This window comes from Pipistrellus hanaki, assembly GCF_964339955.1.
Source record: "Pipistrellus hanaki genome assembly, chromosome: 13".
Taxonomy (NCBI): Eukaryota; Metazoa; Chordata; class Mammalia; order Chiroptera; family Vespertilionidae; genus Pipistrellus; species Pipistrellus hanaki.
Window position 1 is genome coordinate 31,534,945 of NC_140515.1, and position 18,843 is coordinate 31,553,787.

The 18,843-nt window shown below is 50.9% G+C and overlaps 1 protein-coding gene across 1 annotated transcript in view; it reads right to left on the minus strand.

Moving 5' to 3' along the window:
• CLSTN2 (calsyntenin 2) overlaps window positions 1-18,843 on the minus strand; it is a 908,802-nt gene that overhangs the window by 458,228 nt on the left and 431,731 nt on the right. Inside the window, exons 7-8 of the mRNA XM_084901767.1 lie at window positions 8,344-8,592; window positions 6,070-6,191 (exon numbers count right to left, since the gene is read on the minus strand). Of these exons, the coding sequence (XP_084757893.1) occupies window positions 6,070-6,191; window positions 8,344-8,592 (371 nt within the window). The remainder of the gene's footprint in view (window positions 1-6,069; window positions 6,192-8,343; window positions 8,593-18,843) is intronic.

Sequence of the window (18,843 nt, forward strand, 5' to 3'; positions counted from 1 at the left end):
GGTAGAACGGACTTGATGGGCAAAGGCGATGGCCCAAGACAGATGTGAACATTTGGGTCAAATCATAGCTGTTATTATTTTTTTTTTCCTGGGGGAACTGAGCCTGTGACTTACTCTCCTCTTTATGCAAGAGGGAGGAAGACTACCTCCAACACCAAGGACCTGGGCCAGGGCTGTGGTGAGGGGATGATGGAGACTAGACATGCCCACCCCTGATCTCTCCCCTGGAAAGCCAGCATTCCTAATGGAGGGTGCGGTGGGGTGGGGGCTGGGAGAGCAGGAGGTGTTTACAAAGAACAGGTAGGCCTTGTTAAGAAGATCCAGCTTCTCAGATAGACCTATGATAGCGTAGTTTTCTTATGTCAAAATAATAGTGGTTTTTATTCTGTTTGTCTGTGTTTTAACAGTCATCTCAAACTGGTGACCAGAACATAAAGGTATACTGTAGACCACTTGTTTGGTCTGATAACATGTTTTTACATGAGAAAAATATTAAAAATTGAAAGATTTCACACAAAAATCTGATTTCCAACTTCTGGACAATTGGAGGTGCGGCACCAGGCCTGGATTCTTGCGTGGCCAGGAGCTGAGTGCTGGCTCCATCTCCAGTGAGGCCTCGTCACTCCCCTGTGTTGCTTCTCGCTGCCATCTCTCAGGATGTTCTAGGGGCCCATAACCTGCTCTACTGGGCAGGAAGGGCTGTGAGCAGCCCCTGGCAGGGTCATATCTCACTTCCCTCTCTGGTGCCTGTCATAAGTGCTGGTGCAGAGAAGGCAATGGGCCACCAGCGTGAGCCCACTTCTGCATCCTGTGCAACTTTTCAGAGATGCATATTTTTTCTTCCTAGGAGCCGGGGGCACCTGTGCTCGTGCTGGTCAACTGAGGCTGTCACTCAGGCCGGGCCTCCCAGGAACTGAGACACTGAGACACCCCATAAAACACCAGCAGGTTTCCCCCTGAGCACCAGCAAATCCAAAGGGAAGATCATTAGAATCCGTGACCCCGAGTCAACCGTATCCAAATGAGACTAAAGCTGGAAGGGGCTGCAAGGGACTAACCCTCTCCTGTGTGCGCTGGCAGCGGGCATCCTCCTCTGCTCTAGGCTGGGCCTGCCCATGACTGACAGCTGGCTCCAGGGATTTGCGTTAGCAGATCGTAAGTAAAAATCCCATTAGAATGGCATTCTCCTCATCAGGAGGCTCCCTTTACTGAGGTGCACTGGGTTCTCAGGGGGCATTTCCTGAAGCTGCCAGCTGATGGATTGACCTGGCAGTCTGTCCACCCTGGCAAAGGCCCTCTGGGGTGTGGGGCTAAGGGCTGGACTGCGGGGAGAGCACAGCTCCTCTGGGGCACCTGCCTCTCTCTGTGGGCACCTTCTGGAGAGCAATATGGAAACCATCCTGCTTGGCATGCTCTGGTTCCAACGCCCATGAGCAGCATCTGTCCAGGGCTTGGTCTCCCTGCCCGGCTGTGGAGAGAGGAAGGGGAGACCCTGCTTCTAATGCATCTCCCACCACTGGCCCCATTGAATGACGTGGCCTGGGTTATACTGGCTTACACTGGATACATTTTATGAAGTTCCTACTAGCCTCCTTCACATTTACCCATCCCTGAAATTCTCAGTCTTCTTTGTATGGCAAAGTGCCTCCATAGTGGCCAATTCTTTTGGGGGACACAGTACCAACTCAATAGCACGATATAAAAGGCCTCTTGGGATCGAATTCCATCTGCTTTTCCAAACTTGGCTCCTACCTGCCAAGGTTTTCCCTTTCTGCCCCATTCCTCAGCCCTGCCACACCGGAAGCTGACAGCTCCCTGCAGAAGGCCCTCCTGCTCAGCTCTCCGCCTACCTGGCTGCCTGGCTCCATGGAGCCCTCCACATGCCCTGCAGATGCTGCCCCTCCTGGGGGCTTTCCCAAGCCCCAATTTCCAGGCTGCATTTGCAGTCAGGGCCTTTAGGACGCAATGAAGGTTAAATGGGGTCAGAGGGCGGGGCCCCAATCCAATGGGGATGGTGCCTTCTAAGAAGAGGAAAAGGTCCCTGAGCTCTTTCTCTGCCAGTGGGGACACAGCAAGAAGGTGAGTGTCAGTAAGAGAGCCCTCCCTGAGGATCGGAATTGGCCAGCACCTTATTCATGGACCTCCCAGCCTCTAGAACTGTGAGAAATGAATTCTATCGTTACAGCCACCCAGTCCATGGCAGCCCTAGCTAAGACAACGGAGACAAAGCTTGAGCAAAGTGAAGATTGGACATTTCATACAGTTTCATTAAGTCTGTACACATTTTGCATTTCAGTGACAATCCTGATCTCTATATTAAAATACTTTAAATTAAAAAATTAAAACATTTTAATTTGCATCTCTCTGATGATTAGTGACTTTGAGCATTTGAAACAACAATGAGGTATCACCTCATCCCTGTCAGAATGGCTGACGTCAACAAACGACAAGTGCTGGCGAGGATGTGGAGGAAAGGGAATCCTAGTGCACTGCTGGTGAGAATGCAGACTGGTGCAGCCATTAAGGAAAACAGTATGGAGCTTCCTCAAAAAATTAAAAATGGAACTGCCATCTGACCCAGCAATCCCACTTCTGGAAATATATCCTAAGCACATATGCACCCTTATGTTCACAGAAGCACTATTTACGATAGCTAAGATCTGGAAACAGCCCAAAGGCCCATAAAAAAGCTGCAGTACATTTAAACAATAGAATACGATGCAGCTGTAAAAAAGATGGACCTCTTAACTCTTTGAGACAGCATTGAAGGACCTGGAGAGTACTATGCTAAGCAAGATTAAGCCAGTCAGAGAAAGATAAGCATCACATGATTGCACTCAGATGAACAAAATAAACTGATGAGCAAAATAGATCCAGAGACATAGAAGCATGGAACAGATGAATCTTTGAGGGAAGAGAGAGGGGGGAGTTAACAAAAAAACTTATACGCAGATATGCCTAACCCATGGACACAGACCATAGTGCAGGCCTGGGAGGGTGTGGAGTGGAGAAGGTCAACAGGGAAAAAAGGGGGATATCAGTCATACTTTCAACAATAAAGATAGATTTAAAAATTGGAAACATTTTAAATTAGCAAGCTCACCCAAGCAGCATAGCTTCATGGGAAAGGCAGGTCCTCCCCATGGTGTGCTGCGTGGCCTTGGGCAGGTTACTGACCTCGGGTGGGACTGGGCGGGAGGGTGGCAGAGACCAGGACGAGCTCACATGCACAGCGTGCCTGGCAGGATGGTCAGGGGATCTCAGTCCTCCTTCCATTCACCACTTTGGGAACACATTCCAGATTTCCTAGATTCTCCTTCCTCACTCCATTTTATTCTCAAACCCTGTGACGTCCTTCGCTGATACCACTCAATCCCATCTGAGGAAATGTCAGGGCATCTATACCTCGCTCAGGCACGCACTAGATCAGTGTTCTTATTAAAAGCCCTCTCAATATAGAATTTATTTTCATTCATCTCAATTCATAGTATGCATTTAAAGACATCTCATATAAGCCATACGGCACTTTAGAAGGTAGCTGAGAGGTGGCCGGGAAATCAAATAAACAATGTCAAGATTTCATCACTTCGGCACGGCCTAGAATCCCTATTTCAGAGAAACATACACTAATCAGATGCCATATTTCCAAAACCCCAGGATCCAGCAAAATGGGATTTACTGGGAGTGGATTAGCAGTTGCCACTGGGATCCCTCAGACATCTTCCCCTAAGCTGGCCTCCCTGACCTCAGCGCACTGTCTGATGTCCCGCCAGGGAGAGGCTGCCTGGGGATAATGAATCTCTACGAAAGCGCGCCGGCCTGCGCTTCTGTGTGGGTACCAGGGGGCGGCCGTCATTCTCATCTCAGTGTAAACGGATTCCTCCTGGAGTGCTGCCCAGGAACACTCTGAGGGCAGCTCCTCTGGGGTCTGGGAGCTCAGGCAGTCCCCGGGGAGGGTGGGGAAGATGCGGTGAGAAGGGGAGAGAAGGGAAAGGATGAAGGAACATTCAGCCCTAGACAAGGTGAGGCGGGAACACACCGTGCGTGTGGAGGGAGAAAAGAAGACTGAGGTCCCCAGCGGCGCTCAGGAGTTGGCTGGGGCAGCAAAGCAGCAAGAGGAGCTGCGGAGGCCCCGGCAGGAAGGCCACCGACGGAGCATCCTTCCCCCGGCTCCCCTCAGCACACCCAGCTGCACGCCCCTTCCCGCCTGCTGGCCACTCTCCCTCTTGGCCATTTCAAACCATCTTTAAAAAGTCATTCTTCAAACTGAGGGCCAGCTCTAGGCTTGCTGCACAGCTCGCCTCTTCAGGGGCACAGCCACCCAGAGAACTGAGTGCCACCTCCCCAATCTCAGCGCTGCAAGTGTCGGAAATAGACCCTTCACAGCTTTTGATTCAAACGAGACACTTCATTTGTCATTGACAAGCGTGACACAGGGGTCCCTGTGATCACAAGCCATTAGGCTCTGAAGGGAGTCATAGTTTACCACTTCAGACGAGGGCATGCGTTGCTCAGAGTGCATGCATAGCTCAGGGTATACACGTCTCTCACAGTGCACCATGGCTCAGAGTACACGCGTCTCTCACAGTGCACCATGGCTCAGAGTACACGCGTTGTTTACAGTGCACCACTGCTCAGAGTGCATGCATTGTTCACAGTGCACCATTGCTCAGAGTACACGCGTTGTTCACATTGCACCATTGCCCAGAGTACACGCGTTGTTCACATTGCACCATTGCCCAGAGTACACGCGTTGTTCATAGTGCACCACTGCTCAGAGTACACGCGTTGTTCACAGTGCACCATTGCTCAGAGTACACGCGTTGTTCACATTGCACCATTGCCCAGAGTACACGCGTTGTTCATAGTGCACCACTGCTCAGAGTACACGCATTGTTCACAGTGCACCGTTGCTCAGAGTGCATGCATTGTTCACAGTGCACCATTGCTCAGAGTACACGCGTTGTTCACAGTGCACCATTGCCCAGAGTACACGCGTTGTTCATAGTGCACCACTGCTCAGAGTACACGCATTGTTCACAGTGCACCATTGCTCAGAGTACACGCGTTGTTCACAGTGCACCACTGCTCAGAGTACACGCATTGTTCACAGGGCACCATGGCTCAGAGTACACACATTGTTCACAGGGCACCATGGCTCAGAGTACACGCATTGTTCACAGGGCACCACTGCTCAGAGTACACACATTGTTCACAGGGCACCATTGCTCAGAGTACACGCATTGTTCACAGTGCACCATTGCTCAGAGTACACACATTGTTCACAGGGCACCATTGCTCAGAGTACACGCATTGTTCACAGTGCACTATGGCTCAGAGAACATGCATTGTTCACAGTGCACCATTGTTCAGAGTACATGCATTGCTCACAGTGTACCACTGCTCAGAGTACATGCATTGTTCACAGGGCACCACTGCTCAGAGTACACGCGTTGTTCACAGGGCACCACTGCTCAGAGTGCACGCATTGTTCACAGTGCACCACTGTTCAGAGTACACACATTGTTCACAGGGCACCATTGCTCAGAGTACACGCGTTGCTCACAGTGCACCACTGCTCAGAGTACACGCGTTGTTCACAGTGCACCACTGTTTACAGTGTACATGTCACTCACAGTGCGCCATGTCACTGCTCACTTCAACATCCCCAGGCCCCTGCTTTCAACCTGTGCCACCCAAAGCAAGGCTGCACCTCATCCAAAGGCAATGACAGAGCATCCAAGAGGGAGACACAGAGCATCTATGACACAAAGATGTGCCAACAACGATCACACAGTGAGCCTCAGATGAAGGGAGAGAGAACCGCTTCCCAAGGCAGAGCAGAGGGACAAGGTGCAGGTTAGCTGACCCTCCCACTTCTGCCTGGTCTTTAAAGTGGCAGTTTCCATCCGGACTTTAATATGCTCTTTGTCTCCCTGTGCTAATTCTTCCAAAAATCAGAAAATGACCAGAATTCGGTGGTGTCCACCCACTGCCATCATCATTGGAGCACACCGCCCACCCCCGCAAAGGGATGAGCGGGCACGACGGGCCAGGTGGGAGCCTTACCTGGTCCAGCTTCCAGTGGAACTCGGCCGGGCGGAAGGTGTCGGCCTGGTCGAAGTCCTTCCGCAGGAGGAAGACCAGGCGGCAGTTGTGCACGTACAGGGCGTAGTGGTGCCGGTTCATTTCTGCAGACAGAGCGAGGGGAGGGGGAGGGTCCCTGTGTCAGTGTCAGTCTCAGCAGAGGAGCCTTCCCGCCACATCACTTAGCACACCTCCAAGGGCACTGGCATTCCAGTCTCTCCTTTACAATTGGTTCTGAGGAATGTTCTAGAACATACATGGTGGAGCTCTTTGAAATGCAAGCGGAAGTTCCAAGAAAGCCCACAGTAAAACTCCTAAGACGTCATTTGGGCTTAGATGTCAACCTACCCTAAACTCAGATGCTGTATCAAACCCGCAATAACACTTACTTAGGCTAGCAGGTTTTATTGATTTATTTTTGGTACATATCCTTCTGAGAGAGTTAAGGGAGCCCTCTGACAATCCCATCATTCACTCTGGGATCCTTTAACCTATCTGGCTTCTCCTCAGTTCCCGGCTTTTATCTCATCAGGCTTGATTGGGGGCGGGGGTGGGGGGTGCCACCAGGCACATCTCCTTCTCTGATCTCCGTGCAGGGAGGGGCACTCTCTCACTCTTAGTTGCAAGCAGAGGGGACAGATTTTCCAACCTCACACAGAGTTGCGTGACTTTCCAACCCTCTCTCCTCCACACACAGACAACGCGTGGGGCTTTTTCCTTTCCTGATATAGAAACTTCCTTTCCTGCGTAAAAGGTTTCATGCCATGGATCCCAGCCATGATGCCCTGTAGCTACCAGCTAACACCCACTGGGTGGGAGGAGTCGTTTGACCTCACGGTTACGATAGAGTAGCCCGCACTGAAATATCCCACACGGCACACGCTCCACAAATGAGGGGTGAGTGAACAGGTGACCGGGGAAACGGGCCCAGAGAGCTCAGCAGCTTCTCAAGGGTCACACCCCACAAACTCTGGCTGTCCATCGCAGACTGAGCTGCCAGCCATCCTATACTGCCTTCCCTTTGCTGTGGTTATGTATTTGGGTAACTTAACAACAGCAGTATTGGAGATGGGAAATTATGAAATTACAGTTTAAGATGGATTTGTAAACTTTGCATAAGATATCAGAGTGTGTGTGTGTGCACATGTGCATGCACGTGTTTGCATGTAAGGTGTACTGACAAGAACACAGGATTAGAATTAGCTAACTCTATCAAGCATGTCAAACCAGTGGCCGGCAGGTCGCATAAACAAGGCGTGTGGCCCACTGGCCATCAGTGTGACATGCTTGCATACTAGTTCTGATACTTACTGGCTGTATAACTTGGGACAGGGTACTTAACCTGTCAGGGATGTTTCATGATCCTTAAAAATGCGAAACACTGCAACGCTTTTATAAACTTGTTTGTGGAGATGGGAGACACTGGTGAGGGAGTAACAGCTAACACAGGTTGCACTCCTGTATGCCAGGCACTTTCTAAAGCACTACATCTGCACTAGTCACTTAACCCTGACCAAACCCTGCAAGGCAGACCATACTCTCTGCCCATTTCATAGACAGGAAAGTGAGGCACAGAGGGGTTGACAACTTGCCAAAGGTCATCCAGCCATAAGCGGTAGAGAGTTTTTAACCACCATGCTGGGCACTGCCTTGCACAGCTGCAGGCTGAAAAGGCCTCACAGGCCAGCCATCATTATTAAGTATGGCACGGACATTCAGACTACTCGTTTAAACGGCCAGGCTCTATTACTAAAAATAAACGTTTGGACGTCTTACTATACAGGGGTGGGCAAAGGGAGGTTTACAGGTGCTCTCGTGGAAAAAGACACGCAGGTGACGATTATTACAATAGATTTATTGTACTCACAACTGTACCCTCCTTTGCCCATCCCCATGTATAATACAATGAAGGTGGCACTGCTTTGCTTGAAGTAAGGGTGCACCCTCCCCCCGCCTTCCCCCGCCCCGTCTCGCATCTAGTAACCCCAAGCTGCCTCTGGGAGGCTGGGGCTCTGAAGAACCCAGTGGAAACCAACCCCAGAAACAGCTCTAGCCTTCTTTGTGTCTGCACATCTACTTCCCCCCTTTTCTGGTCCTGCTCTTCCCCGAGCCCAGGAATCAGCAGGCAGAGAGACCAGAAGCCTTTCCCAGGGCCCCTCTCTCGCCCCTGCCGTTCTCCCCCACCTTCAGGGGCTGTGTCTCTGCCTAACCTGTGGGGACACCACAGGTGGCACCAAAGAGCTGAGCGAGACTCACCGGTCTTATCTGAGTTGCAGAGGATGGTTTCCTTCTCGGCTCTCACGCCAGGGCTGGGGCCGTGTTTCATCCACATGGTGATGGTGAACTGGTCCGTCAAGTTCTTGGGCACAATCCCGTCAGGGACCTTGGCGCCCTGCCGGCCGTCAAACTTGAAGATCATCTCGCTGCTGTCCACCAGCAGTCCCGCAGTCCAGTTGGAGGCAGCGCTGGGGGACGGCAGGAGGTCGATGATGCCAGAGGAGGCTCCTGCAGGGGTGGGGACAAAAGGGCAAAGGGTCATTCCCTGGGGGTGGGTGGCCTCACCTTCTGTTTTCTGCTTCTAGGTCAGGAGAAGCTATAGGTGACTCTTGAACAACACTGATTCGAACTGAGTTCAATTATATGTGGATTTTTTTTTCAATAAATACTGCAAATGTATCTTCTCCCCCTTATGATTTTCTTAATAACATTTTCTTTTCGCTAGCTTTCTTTATTGTAAGAACAAAATATTAATACATATAATATTCAAAATACATATTAATCAACTATGCATGTTATTGGTAAGGCTGCTGTCAGCAGTAGACCATCAGTCGTTAAGTTTTTGGAAAGTCAAAAGTTATACATGAATTTTTTAGTGCACTGGGGGTCAGCCCCCCCAAGTTCTCACATTGTTCAAGGCTCGGCTGTACTCAGTGCACTTACTCAGAGGACTGGCCCAGCCCTGAGCTAGGTGACTTGGAAATGTTGATGGTCAGCTCAGGGAGGCATCAGCAACTTATAGTAAAGTGTTGCATGTGGCAAGCCAGAGTGCAATGAACTATCATACAAGAAAGAAGTGCTGGAGGAATTCAGGAAAATGGGGTTCCCCTGTGGGCTTTCATAAGCAGGCAAGGTTCCTGGAGAAGGCCAGGGTTTATTTGGATCCATGGATTCATTCACATACTCATCCATCCATTAGCCTGTTCAGCCACTGATTGAGCACCGACAAGATGCCAAAACCCCTGGCAGGTGCTGGTGATGTAAAGGAGAATCAGCACCATCCCTGACCTGGGGGAGCACAGGGCCAACAAGTGGTCAGATGACTGTGATACAGTGCGATCAGAGCCGTGAGGGGAAGGTCTAGGTCCTGATCCCATGAGGAGTGTAAGCCACTTAGTACTCACCACACCTTTTTCCTCTTTCTTTTTATACAACCACTAGAGGCCCAGTGCATGAAATGTGTACACTCAGGGAGGGGGTTGTTCCAGTGTCCCTCTTCCTGGCCTGCACTTTCTCGCAGTCTGGGAACCCTTGGGGGATGTCCGACTGACAGCTTAGGCCTGCTCTCCATGGGGTAGGCCTGCTCTCCATGGGGTAGGCCTGCTGAAGGTTGGAATCCTTAGCACTGCTGTGGAAGAGAGAGCACTGCTGCTGTACTTGCCAGTCTTGAGCCCGGCTTCTGGCTGAGAGGTGCTTCCCCTGTGGGAGCACACTGACCACCAGGAGCAGTTCCTGTATTGAGCATCTGCCCCTGTTGTGCAGTGCGTGCCATAGCCAACTTTCGGTTGATTTGCATACTAGCCTTTTATTATATAGGATTTGTTTAGGCCAAATGGTATAATGGTTGAGTTCTGAAGTCAGAATTTGATGCCTGGCAGAATGACTTGTAGTCTTGTTACTGTGCATGTAACCTTTCTGATGTTCCACTTCCTTTTCTACTATCTCCCTTCCTGGGGTGTGATGCATACTGAATAAGAAATGGCATGAGAGCTTGCAGCAGCATGCTCATCACAAGGTGAACGCTCACTCCATGTTAGCTATAACTTTATCATTATAATATAATAAGTACTATTTCTGCTACCACTATGATTCCAGACTAATGCATGGGCTTAACCTGAAGCAGTGGTAGTGTAGGAGAAAACTTGTGTCTTAGGAGAAGCACACCTGCAACAGAGGTGAGGTGAGCTGAGGGGAGTGAGATAAACCTTGGGCCTCCACTGACTACCCATTGAAACTCAAATGCTGCCACATCCTTATGTTCTCCACATCCGCACGTTCCACATGGGAGCAAGGCTCAGCTACTCATGAAGGAGGCGGGCAGGGGGCTTCCTGATACTGTCAGGAAGTAAGAGGCAGGGAATCTAAGGTGTGAACAATGCTGGGGGCCACCGGTGTGGAGCTGTCTCCTGGCTCAGGGCTGACCAGTTAGTTATAAATGCTGATGAGTTTAATGGACAGTGGTTGGGTGTATTACCTGCTATTTGTCAGGGATCATGGACTTCTGCATATGAGAGCCTAAGGATTGGGTTAACAACCACAAACATTTCCTATAGTTAAAACGACCCTTGCAAGTCCCTCAGGAAAGTGCCATATTGGAAACCAATATACTTCTTTGCAAATGCTCAACCCAGCCGGTTTTGCCTCCAGCCTTGGAACAGATCACTGGGCCTGAGGTTGAGCACCCACTGGCTTGCAATCGAAAGGTGTGCTGTGTGAACAGGATGCTCTCATCAGCACTGCGAGAGGCTCACCCTGGAGAGGCCCCTGAGAACCACAGAGTCTAAGAGTGTGGAAGAGTTCGGTCTCCCAATTCATGATCACCTTGTGGCTTAAGTGTATCCAGGGCAAATGTGGGCAGTGTTGACTGCATTATTTACATGCATATTTCTGAGAGTGTTTGGTTGGTACCATGTCTGACACACGCTAGACACTGTATTAATGTGTATAACTAACTGCCTTTCCTCCCATCTAGTGCCTCCACGAGATGCTTCTTACCCAGTGCTCCTGTGAGCCTGCCATCCAGCCTATGGTCCATGCCCCACATCTCTCATTAATATTTGTTCTCATCCCTTTCCACCAGATTCCTTTGGTATCTATTTTACCTATCTGTTAAATCAGACTATTTTTTTTTAACACACACACACACACACACACACACACACACACACTTATTTCAGAGAGGAAGGGCGATAAAGGGAGAGATAGAAACATTAATGGGGAGAGAGAATCATTGATTGCCTGCCTTTTGCATGCCCCTACTGGGGATCGAGCCTGCAATTGGAGCATGCGCCCTTGAACAGAATCGAACCTGGGACCCTTCAGTCCTCAGGCTGATGCTCTATCCACTGAGCCAAACCAGTTAGGGCAAGACTAATGTTTTAATGACTAACAAAGCCTTAAGAGTTATCACTCCCCAGAGCTATTTGAATGAAAGAAAGCTACCAAGGTGGTAACAGGCTAAGGCTTGGAGTGATTTGGGAGATACATGGTCTTTGGAACAAGTTCTTAGAACCCCGGGACTAGTGCAACATGGCAACAGTTTCTTTGATCCGTAATTAAGTTGGCGCTGACACCAGGATTTGTTCTGCATGAAGACAGCCTGCCAATTGGGGCACACACAGAGTGTTAGGTCCTGAAACTTCAGGCAGCCAGGGAGACTCAGGCTGAGGACTCAGGGCTCTTGACTTCTGGCTCCAGCCAACGCAGCCCACACCATGTATCAGGGCCCAGTGCAGGGGTGTGTGGGTGACCAGTACACAGTGGAGCCAGGGTGGGGACTGCCACGGATCAGAACTCTATACCTGAGGCTTCTTTTTGTATAAGAACCTTACTGTTGTTCAGCAAATGTTCCTATAGAATCCACACTGCAATTAGCACCTTAGACTAGTGAAGAGGCTGTCTGTAATTTCCCCTAAACAGGTTTGCAAAGGGGAAGAGATGTGCAATGTAGGTACAGGTGTGAGGTGTGGGGGTAAGACATAAAGAGATTGGGAGGCAAAATTGGTTGCATTTGACAAAGGCCAGCCCTGGTCAGGATTATCCTATACATATATCCTACATATATAGTACTTCATTTTTCATAGTTACAGGTCTTTATTATCATTTCCCTAGGAAACTTTTTGGGGGCACTGAGTGCCAGACCAGAATTAAGTACTTCGGTGCTTTTTCTCAGTTACTCAACTATGCAGTTAATACTATTGATTCCGGTTTGCAGATAAGAACCCTGAAGCTCAGCAAGCCCAGGATCACAATCAGCTAGGGAGTGGGCCCATCATCAGACCTTCCAGTTCTTTCCTCTCCCCTTAGACCTCGCTACGCATCTGTCACTGAACCTGGAGGGGAACCTTAGAACCTCCTGCACTTTTCACAAACATGGAAACTGAGGCCCAGGGAGGGAAAGCGACCAAGCTCACACAGCCACACAGCAGGCTGGAGGCAGGCCCAGCCCTCAGACACCTAGCTAGTGTTCTTTCTACCACACAGTGGAGTGTCCTGCCAAGCACAGCCCAGTCACCTGGGTCCCGGCTCCCTATGCAGGTCACTGGCTACAGAGGGGCACGTTGAAGACAGCGTATGACCTGCAAGGCCACCCATGCAGAGCTCCCTTGCTTTCCCTGGTGCGGCAGCAGCAGGCCACCCGCCGCACCCACAGATGCTGCCTACAGGGAAGGAAGCATCAAGCTGCATTTAAGCAGATGATGCAGATTCCTGCAAACTCAACATCTTGTATTTTTTTCCTCCGTGCAATTAAACAGAGATTTGCCTTCTCCCAAAGTTGTTCCCTCTCCCTCTCCCTCTCCCTCTCCCTCTCCCTCTCCCTCTCCCTCTCCCTCTCCCTCTCCCTCTCTCATCTCCCCAAGGGATTCCGTGGAGAGCAGTGGGTAAACAGATGCATCAGTTGCAGAGATGGTGTGGCACCGTCTGCACATTTGGGTGTATTTCAGATGCTCCTTGGGACACTTCCACAAAGTCCCTTGGACTCAGCTGAGAGGCCACACTGGTCTTGGGCACAGCAGCTGTGGTGGTGATGAGGCACGGAGGGTTGGGAAGCAGAGGTGATGTTTGATTCAAGGTCCCTGAGCCCTCTCAGGCTGGGGAAGCTTCTGTGAGCCAGCGATAGAGCTGGGGTGAATGAGGCAGATTCCAGGGTACACTGAGATGTGAGAACCCTGGGGGCAATTGTCACTGTCTGGACTTCTTAATTGAAAGGTTTTCTCCAGATGGTCTTGGTGAGGGCAGAGAATCCTTAGCATCTCCAGCTGGGACTGTGGCAATGGTGATTGCCATGCCTCCTCATGGTCCACCACAGCACGGGAAAGGATGAGGATAAGCGGGAAGGTCTCAGGGGAGAAGCAGCATTGTAATCAAGGACAGAGGCCTCATTCCCACAAATGGCAATATCATCTCCACATTATTTCATTAAATGCTGTGTAACATCTAACTTATGCCAGGTACTGCCGTGAGAATGCAGTGAGAAGTAGACAGAAATGGGTCCAACCTTTAGAGACGCAGTAGGAAGTCTTTTATTTTTGGAGGGTGGAGCAGTCCAGGGATAGAGAGTCTCAGGGGAAGCGGGAGGCTCTCTTGACAAACGTCCTATTAGGACTGCATGGGGGGAAGGTGCATCGTACTCTCAACATGCTCCTCTGACCCACTGATATCACTTGGCCATGTGACCTGCTCTGACCAATGAAATGTGAGTGCAAGTGACATGTACCATCTCAGGGCAGATGCTCTGAGAGCCAGTTCATGGTTCACCCTGGGTCTTTTCCACGTGCCATGTGAGCCACAATGCTCTAGGAAAGGCTGTTCCTTTAGCCTGATCCCAGCAGGAAGTTAGCATGGAACAGAGTCACAGTCAACCCAAGAAAAGCAGGGGGTAGAAACAAGAAGTAAACCCTGGTTATTTTAAGCCAATGAGATGTTGGGGTCATCTGCTACTGCAGCATAACCTGCTATATACTGACTGATAAGCCACTTGGGTGCCATTAGCAGCTGTAGTTTTCATGTCTCCACCTGCATGCCTTCAGTGTGGACACGGACGACTTTCTGGTGTCCTCTCCAGAGCTCAAACCGGTGGTTCCTACAATCACACTGTCACTATTCCTCTGGCATCCTGGACAAGAGGGGCTCCTCCAGGGCCCAGAATTACAGGGGTCCTCAAACTTTTTAAAGTGGGGGCCAGATCACGGTCCCTCAGAGAGCTGGAGGGCCGGACTATATGAACTACTAATTCCTACTGTAACACTTCGGCTGCGCTCACTGCCCAAAAAACCTGGCGGGCGGATCAGACTCCTCTGTGGGCCGCATGTGGCCCGCGGACCGTAGTTTGAAGACCCCTGCTCTAGGAGAAGCAAGCCGGGCTTTGGATGAGTGGTCAGCCAGGTTCCTGGAGCAGGACCACAGATAACCAGCTGCTGACCAGCCTGGGGAAGGTCACTGTAGACAAAAACCTTCTCCCCAGGATAGGGGGCATGCTGTATGGGAGCTGCCTAAAACACCTCAAAGAGAGAAGCCTATCTGGAGAGGAACGCACTGCTCACGGTTGTCATCTGTGAGTCAGTGTGTGCAGCTTTTGGCTGCTGTAAGATTCGTGATTGAATCAGATTCCCAAAGGGTGTGCACAAGTTTTCCTGAAAGTCAGAGGCCCGCTTCTGCCCTCTGGGAATAGAAGCACTGGCTACGATTAGGGGCCAACACTGTCCCTTGGAAGCCCCGGCTCTTTGGGGGTGCGCTGGAGACTACACTCCCTGCGGTTGGGCCATTCTGAGGGTATAAAGCCTCTGTCAGTGATTCTCGGTGAACTAATAATCTTCCATATGTAGTCTGTCTTCCCCAGGAGCCTGAATTGAGTGGTCTCCTTACCTTATGAAACCTCAAGAGGCACAGCATGTGGACACTGCACAGATATCTGCTGAATTAACAAATACTTGAGTGAATGAATGGATTCTCTATGAAAACCTCCCAGTTCCCAAGCGTGTGAATTCTGAGAACGACTTAATGTCCAGCGGCCTGAGCTGCTCTGAAAGATCCATCGCTTGAATTAATAGCTCTTATCCTGAGGCCTTTCCTTCATGAGACCCGTCCTCCCGGTTCAGGCCTCCACGTACAAGAGAGCTGCGGGGTGACGGGTGCGGGAGGTGCCGCCGCTGGCCTCAGGGCCCAGGAGGCATGTGCGTCACACACTGCTTTTCTGTTTACCGTGATGGGCAGTGACGGAAGGTCATGGGAGCAGGCCTCTTCTCGGGCCATGGTTAATGTCAGATTTAATTTGGCCAAAAGGTCTGTCTTCCCAAAGGCTTTCCCACGCATTTCATACTCAGGGCAGTTCCATGACACGTCACCTCCGGAGAGCCAGGGGCTGAGGCACCAGAGACCATCTTAAGTCTCGGGATGAAGAGGAAGTGATATGCAATTTGCCCGACTTCTCCCGGAAGCTGGCTCTTTGCAAAGCAAGGGCAGCAGGGACCGCGTCCAGCCCCACAAGATGAAGGGGGCATGGGTTCGGGGCCCTGATTATTTTTACTTCAAGGTGGAGTGGGAGAGTCTCAGTGTACAAACCTCAGGCAGCAATACACCTGCCTCCTGGCACTTAGTTAAGACCACTTAATTCAGGCTCCCGGGCACTTCACTGGGAACAGAGACTGTGAGTCTCAGAGGGAAGACAGGGGTGGGGGGTGAGTGGGAAGAGATCAACCAAAGAACATATATGCAGTATGCATCATTCATGGACACAGATAATAGCGTGGTGAAGGCCAGGGTGGAGGGTGGTTTTGGGTTAGAAGGGGTCCATGAGAAAAAAAGAGGACATAGGTAATACTTTGAACAATAAAGATAAATGAAAACAAACAAACAAAAACCAGGGAGGCCATTTCAAGTACCTGCCAGGTCCCCCCTGACAGCATGCTTTGTGCAGTTACTGTCTGACTCCCCCTAACCAGGATTCCATCATTGCTCCTCATGGAGCCCATGCTGCAGGCAGAGGAAGCAGGTGGGCGATGACCAGACATCCAGGTTCCTCTGAGGAGACACCCCTGCCTGGGTCCCTGCACAACCACAGCAGCAGAGAAGAGATGCAGGAATACAAAGGCACAAGGGCAAGTTCCCAGGATAGCCCCCACTCCCCTTCGGCCCCCAGTGACCACAAACGGCAGGAGAATACTGACTAAAGGGAAGGGTTTAGAATGATGAAGGGGGAGAGAGAGCATCCTAGCAGAAGGAAACACGAATGAGCCTTAGGGATGGGAACAAGCCAGGCACAGGGATAAAGGAGCCATGCTGGCCAAGAAGGCAGAGAGCATCAGGAGGAAATGGGCCGGGAGGATGGATGGGCAGGTGGAAGCAGGTCTTCAGGAGGACTGAGGGTAAGGCTAGAGCGAGGCACCACCTGGAGGGTCCATGGGTGACTGCCACCATTGCCCCCAACTCTGCTCTTGCCCTGGGTTCCTGGCTTTCATGGGAGGCACTCATCCAGCTAGCTGCTCACCCGGGAGCCATCTCAGACGCCTTCTTTCTCACTCCTGACAGCCAATGAATCGTTCAATCTTGCCGGTTTGGCCTCCTAACTCTTGTCTAAAATTCATCCCGATGGCCTCTGCCCTGGTTCCAAACTCATTATCTCTCCCTCAGACTGTGGCAATCACATCCTAATTGGTCTCCCTGTTTCCACACACAGTCAATAAAGATTTGTAGAATAGAATAGGCATGAATGCGGAGGCTCATGGCAGTTTCCTGGTTGAGAGACCCCGTGAGAAACTCGCCTACCATCCACTGGAGGCACACAGAGGCTTGTCTCCAGCACCTCGGGTTCCTGCAGGGGCCAGAGACCCAAGCTCCGCTTGGGAGCCACCAGCCTGCATTTCCCTTGCTGGCAGTTACTTCAGAATGCGCTGCCTCCTTCTGAAGGAGATTCTCCCACCAGATGGGCATCTGAGTCCCACTCACTTGCCTCTGCTCTTTTCCCTTAGCTCCATCTCAGCGGAATTCAAGATCCAGACTCGGAACAGGGAAACTGGTGTGGCCCTGCCCATCAGGACTACTCAGACAGAGTTCTTTCCCATCAGTGCGGAGGGTGGCACTATCGTGAAGGTTACCAAAAGGACACGCGGGTTTCTCCCAACAAAGGGTCTCCCTGAGCGCCAGGTCATCTTGCATGCGCTTTCGGGAAACTGCTTTCTTGGCTGAATTAACCTGTGTCTCGCCCCCTCCTCCCCCCGCTGCAAGGGGAGCTGGCAGCCCAGGGGAATGAGATGTTCGAACACCAGATGCAATTTTGAGCTCAAGTTTCTCCCCACAGAAAAGCCTTCTCACTCCCCATATCTCCTCATCTCGCCCAGCAGTGCTCAAGATCAAATCACAAGTGTGTGCCCTTGGGCCCTCCTGATTTTTAACAAGCCGATTCCATCACCGCCTGGCGACCTGGAGGAGTTTAGGAAATGGCTGTGCCCCACAGGGTGGCAGTGGGGTCGAATGGACTCATAATTTAGGTGATCGTTTAGGTGCACAGGGAGCGAAATGGGATATTCATTCACTGTGAGATGTTGTCTGGGGTGGCGTCTCCGTCCGCAGAGCGGGGGAGAGGACTGGAGGCAGTTTTCTGAATATTGCGGGCCCCTTACATCCATTTTTGCAAGGGCTGCTTGGGATGTGGGGATGGCCCTGCTCAGCTCCATCATTCCGGAGAAGTCTGTGTCCCCTCAAGCCTTCCTTGCCAGCCTGGTGACATAATAGATGGAACACGGTGATGCCCAAGCGAGGTGTATTTCACATTCAGCTCCGAAAGTTTCCCTTGGCTCTTTGGGCAACCAGCAATTTTGATGAAGGTGTGTGTGTGTGTGTGTGTGTGTGTGTGTGTGTGTGTAACTATGTTGAGGGGGAAAATGTTCCAAAGACAGTTATGGAGGGACTGCCCAGAGGGGATGGCAGGCTGGACTGTGCTCAGGAGCCCCCATTCCTTTGTGGAAATGTAGTTGCCCCCAAATACAGGCCTGGTGCAAGACTAAGCTCCCCATAGCACTGCTTCAGAGTCAAAGTGAGTTCCTGAGTGTTTTTGAAGAGAACAAAGAAGAAATAACACATACGTATTCGGGTGGGGATGAAAGAGGCCCATCGACACACCAACAGGCTCATTCACCACGTCTACGGGACCATGCCCACCATCCTGAGCATCCTCTCATTCCACAGGCTGAAGGGACAGGCCCCCCTCCTAGCTCCCAAGGCCTGGCCAAGCATCTCAGGTTCTGAGCTAAAGAGACTTTCCTTCTGAGAGGCCCGCCTTCACATTCCGGCTCTGTCACTTTCTATCGGTGTGACCTCTCTGGGCCTCACATGTCCCATCTCTAAAGTTAGTGAAGAACACCCTTCTCACAGTGAGGATGAGAGAAGTCAATAAAGAGATGCATGTGGTCGAAGCCTGTTTGACTTAGTGGATGGAGTGTTGGTCTGCGGACTGAAAGGTCCCAGGTTCGATTCTGGTCAAGGGCATGTACCCTGGTTGTGGGCACATCCCCAGTGGGGGGTGTGCAGGAGGCAGTTGGTCGATGTTTCTCTCTCATTGATGTTTCTAGCTATCTATCCCTCTCCTTTCCTCTCTGTAAAAAATCAATAAAATATATTAAAAAGAGATGCATGTGAAAAGTCTGGCAGGTTGCACTAAGCAGGTGTTCAATAAAGCGAAGTGGCCTGGGTAGCACCCCTCTCTCAGTCCTTGTCTTAGCTCCCGGCCTGCTCCTTCCTGTGGCACCATCTCCCCGCTCACAG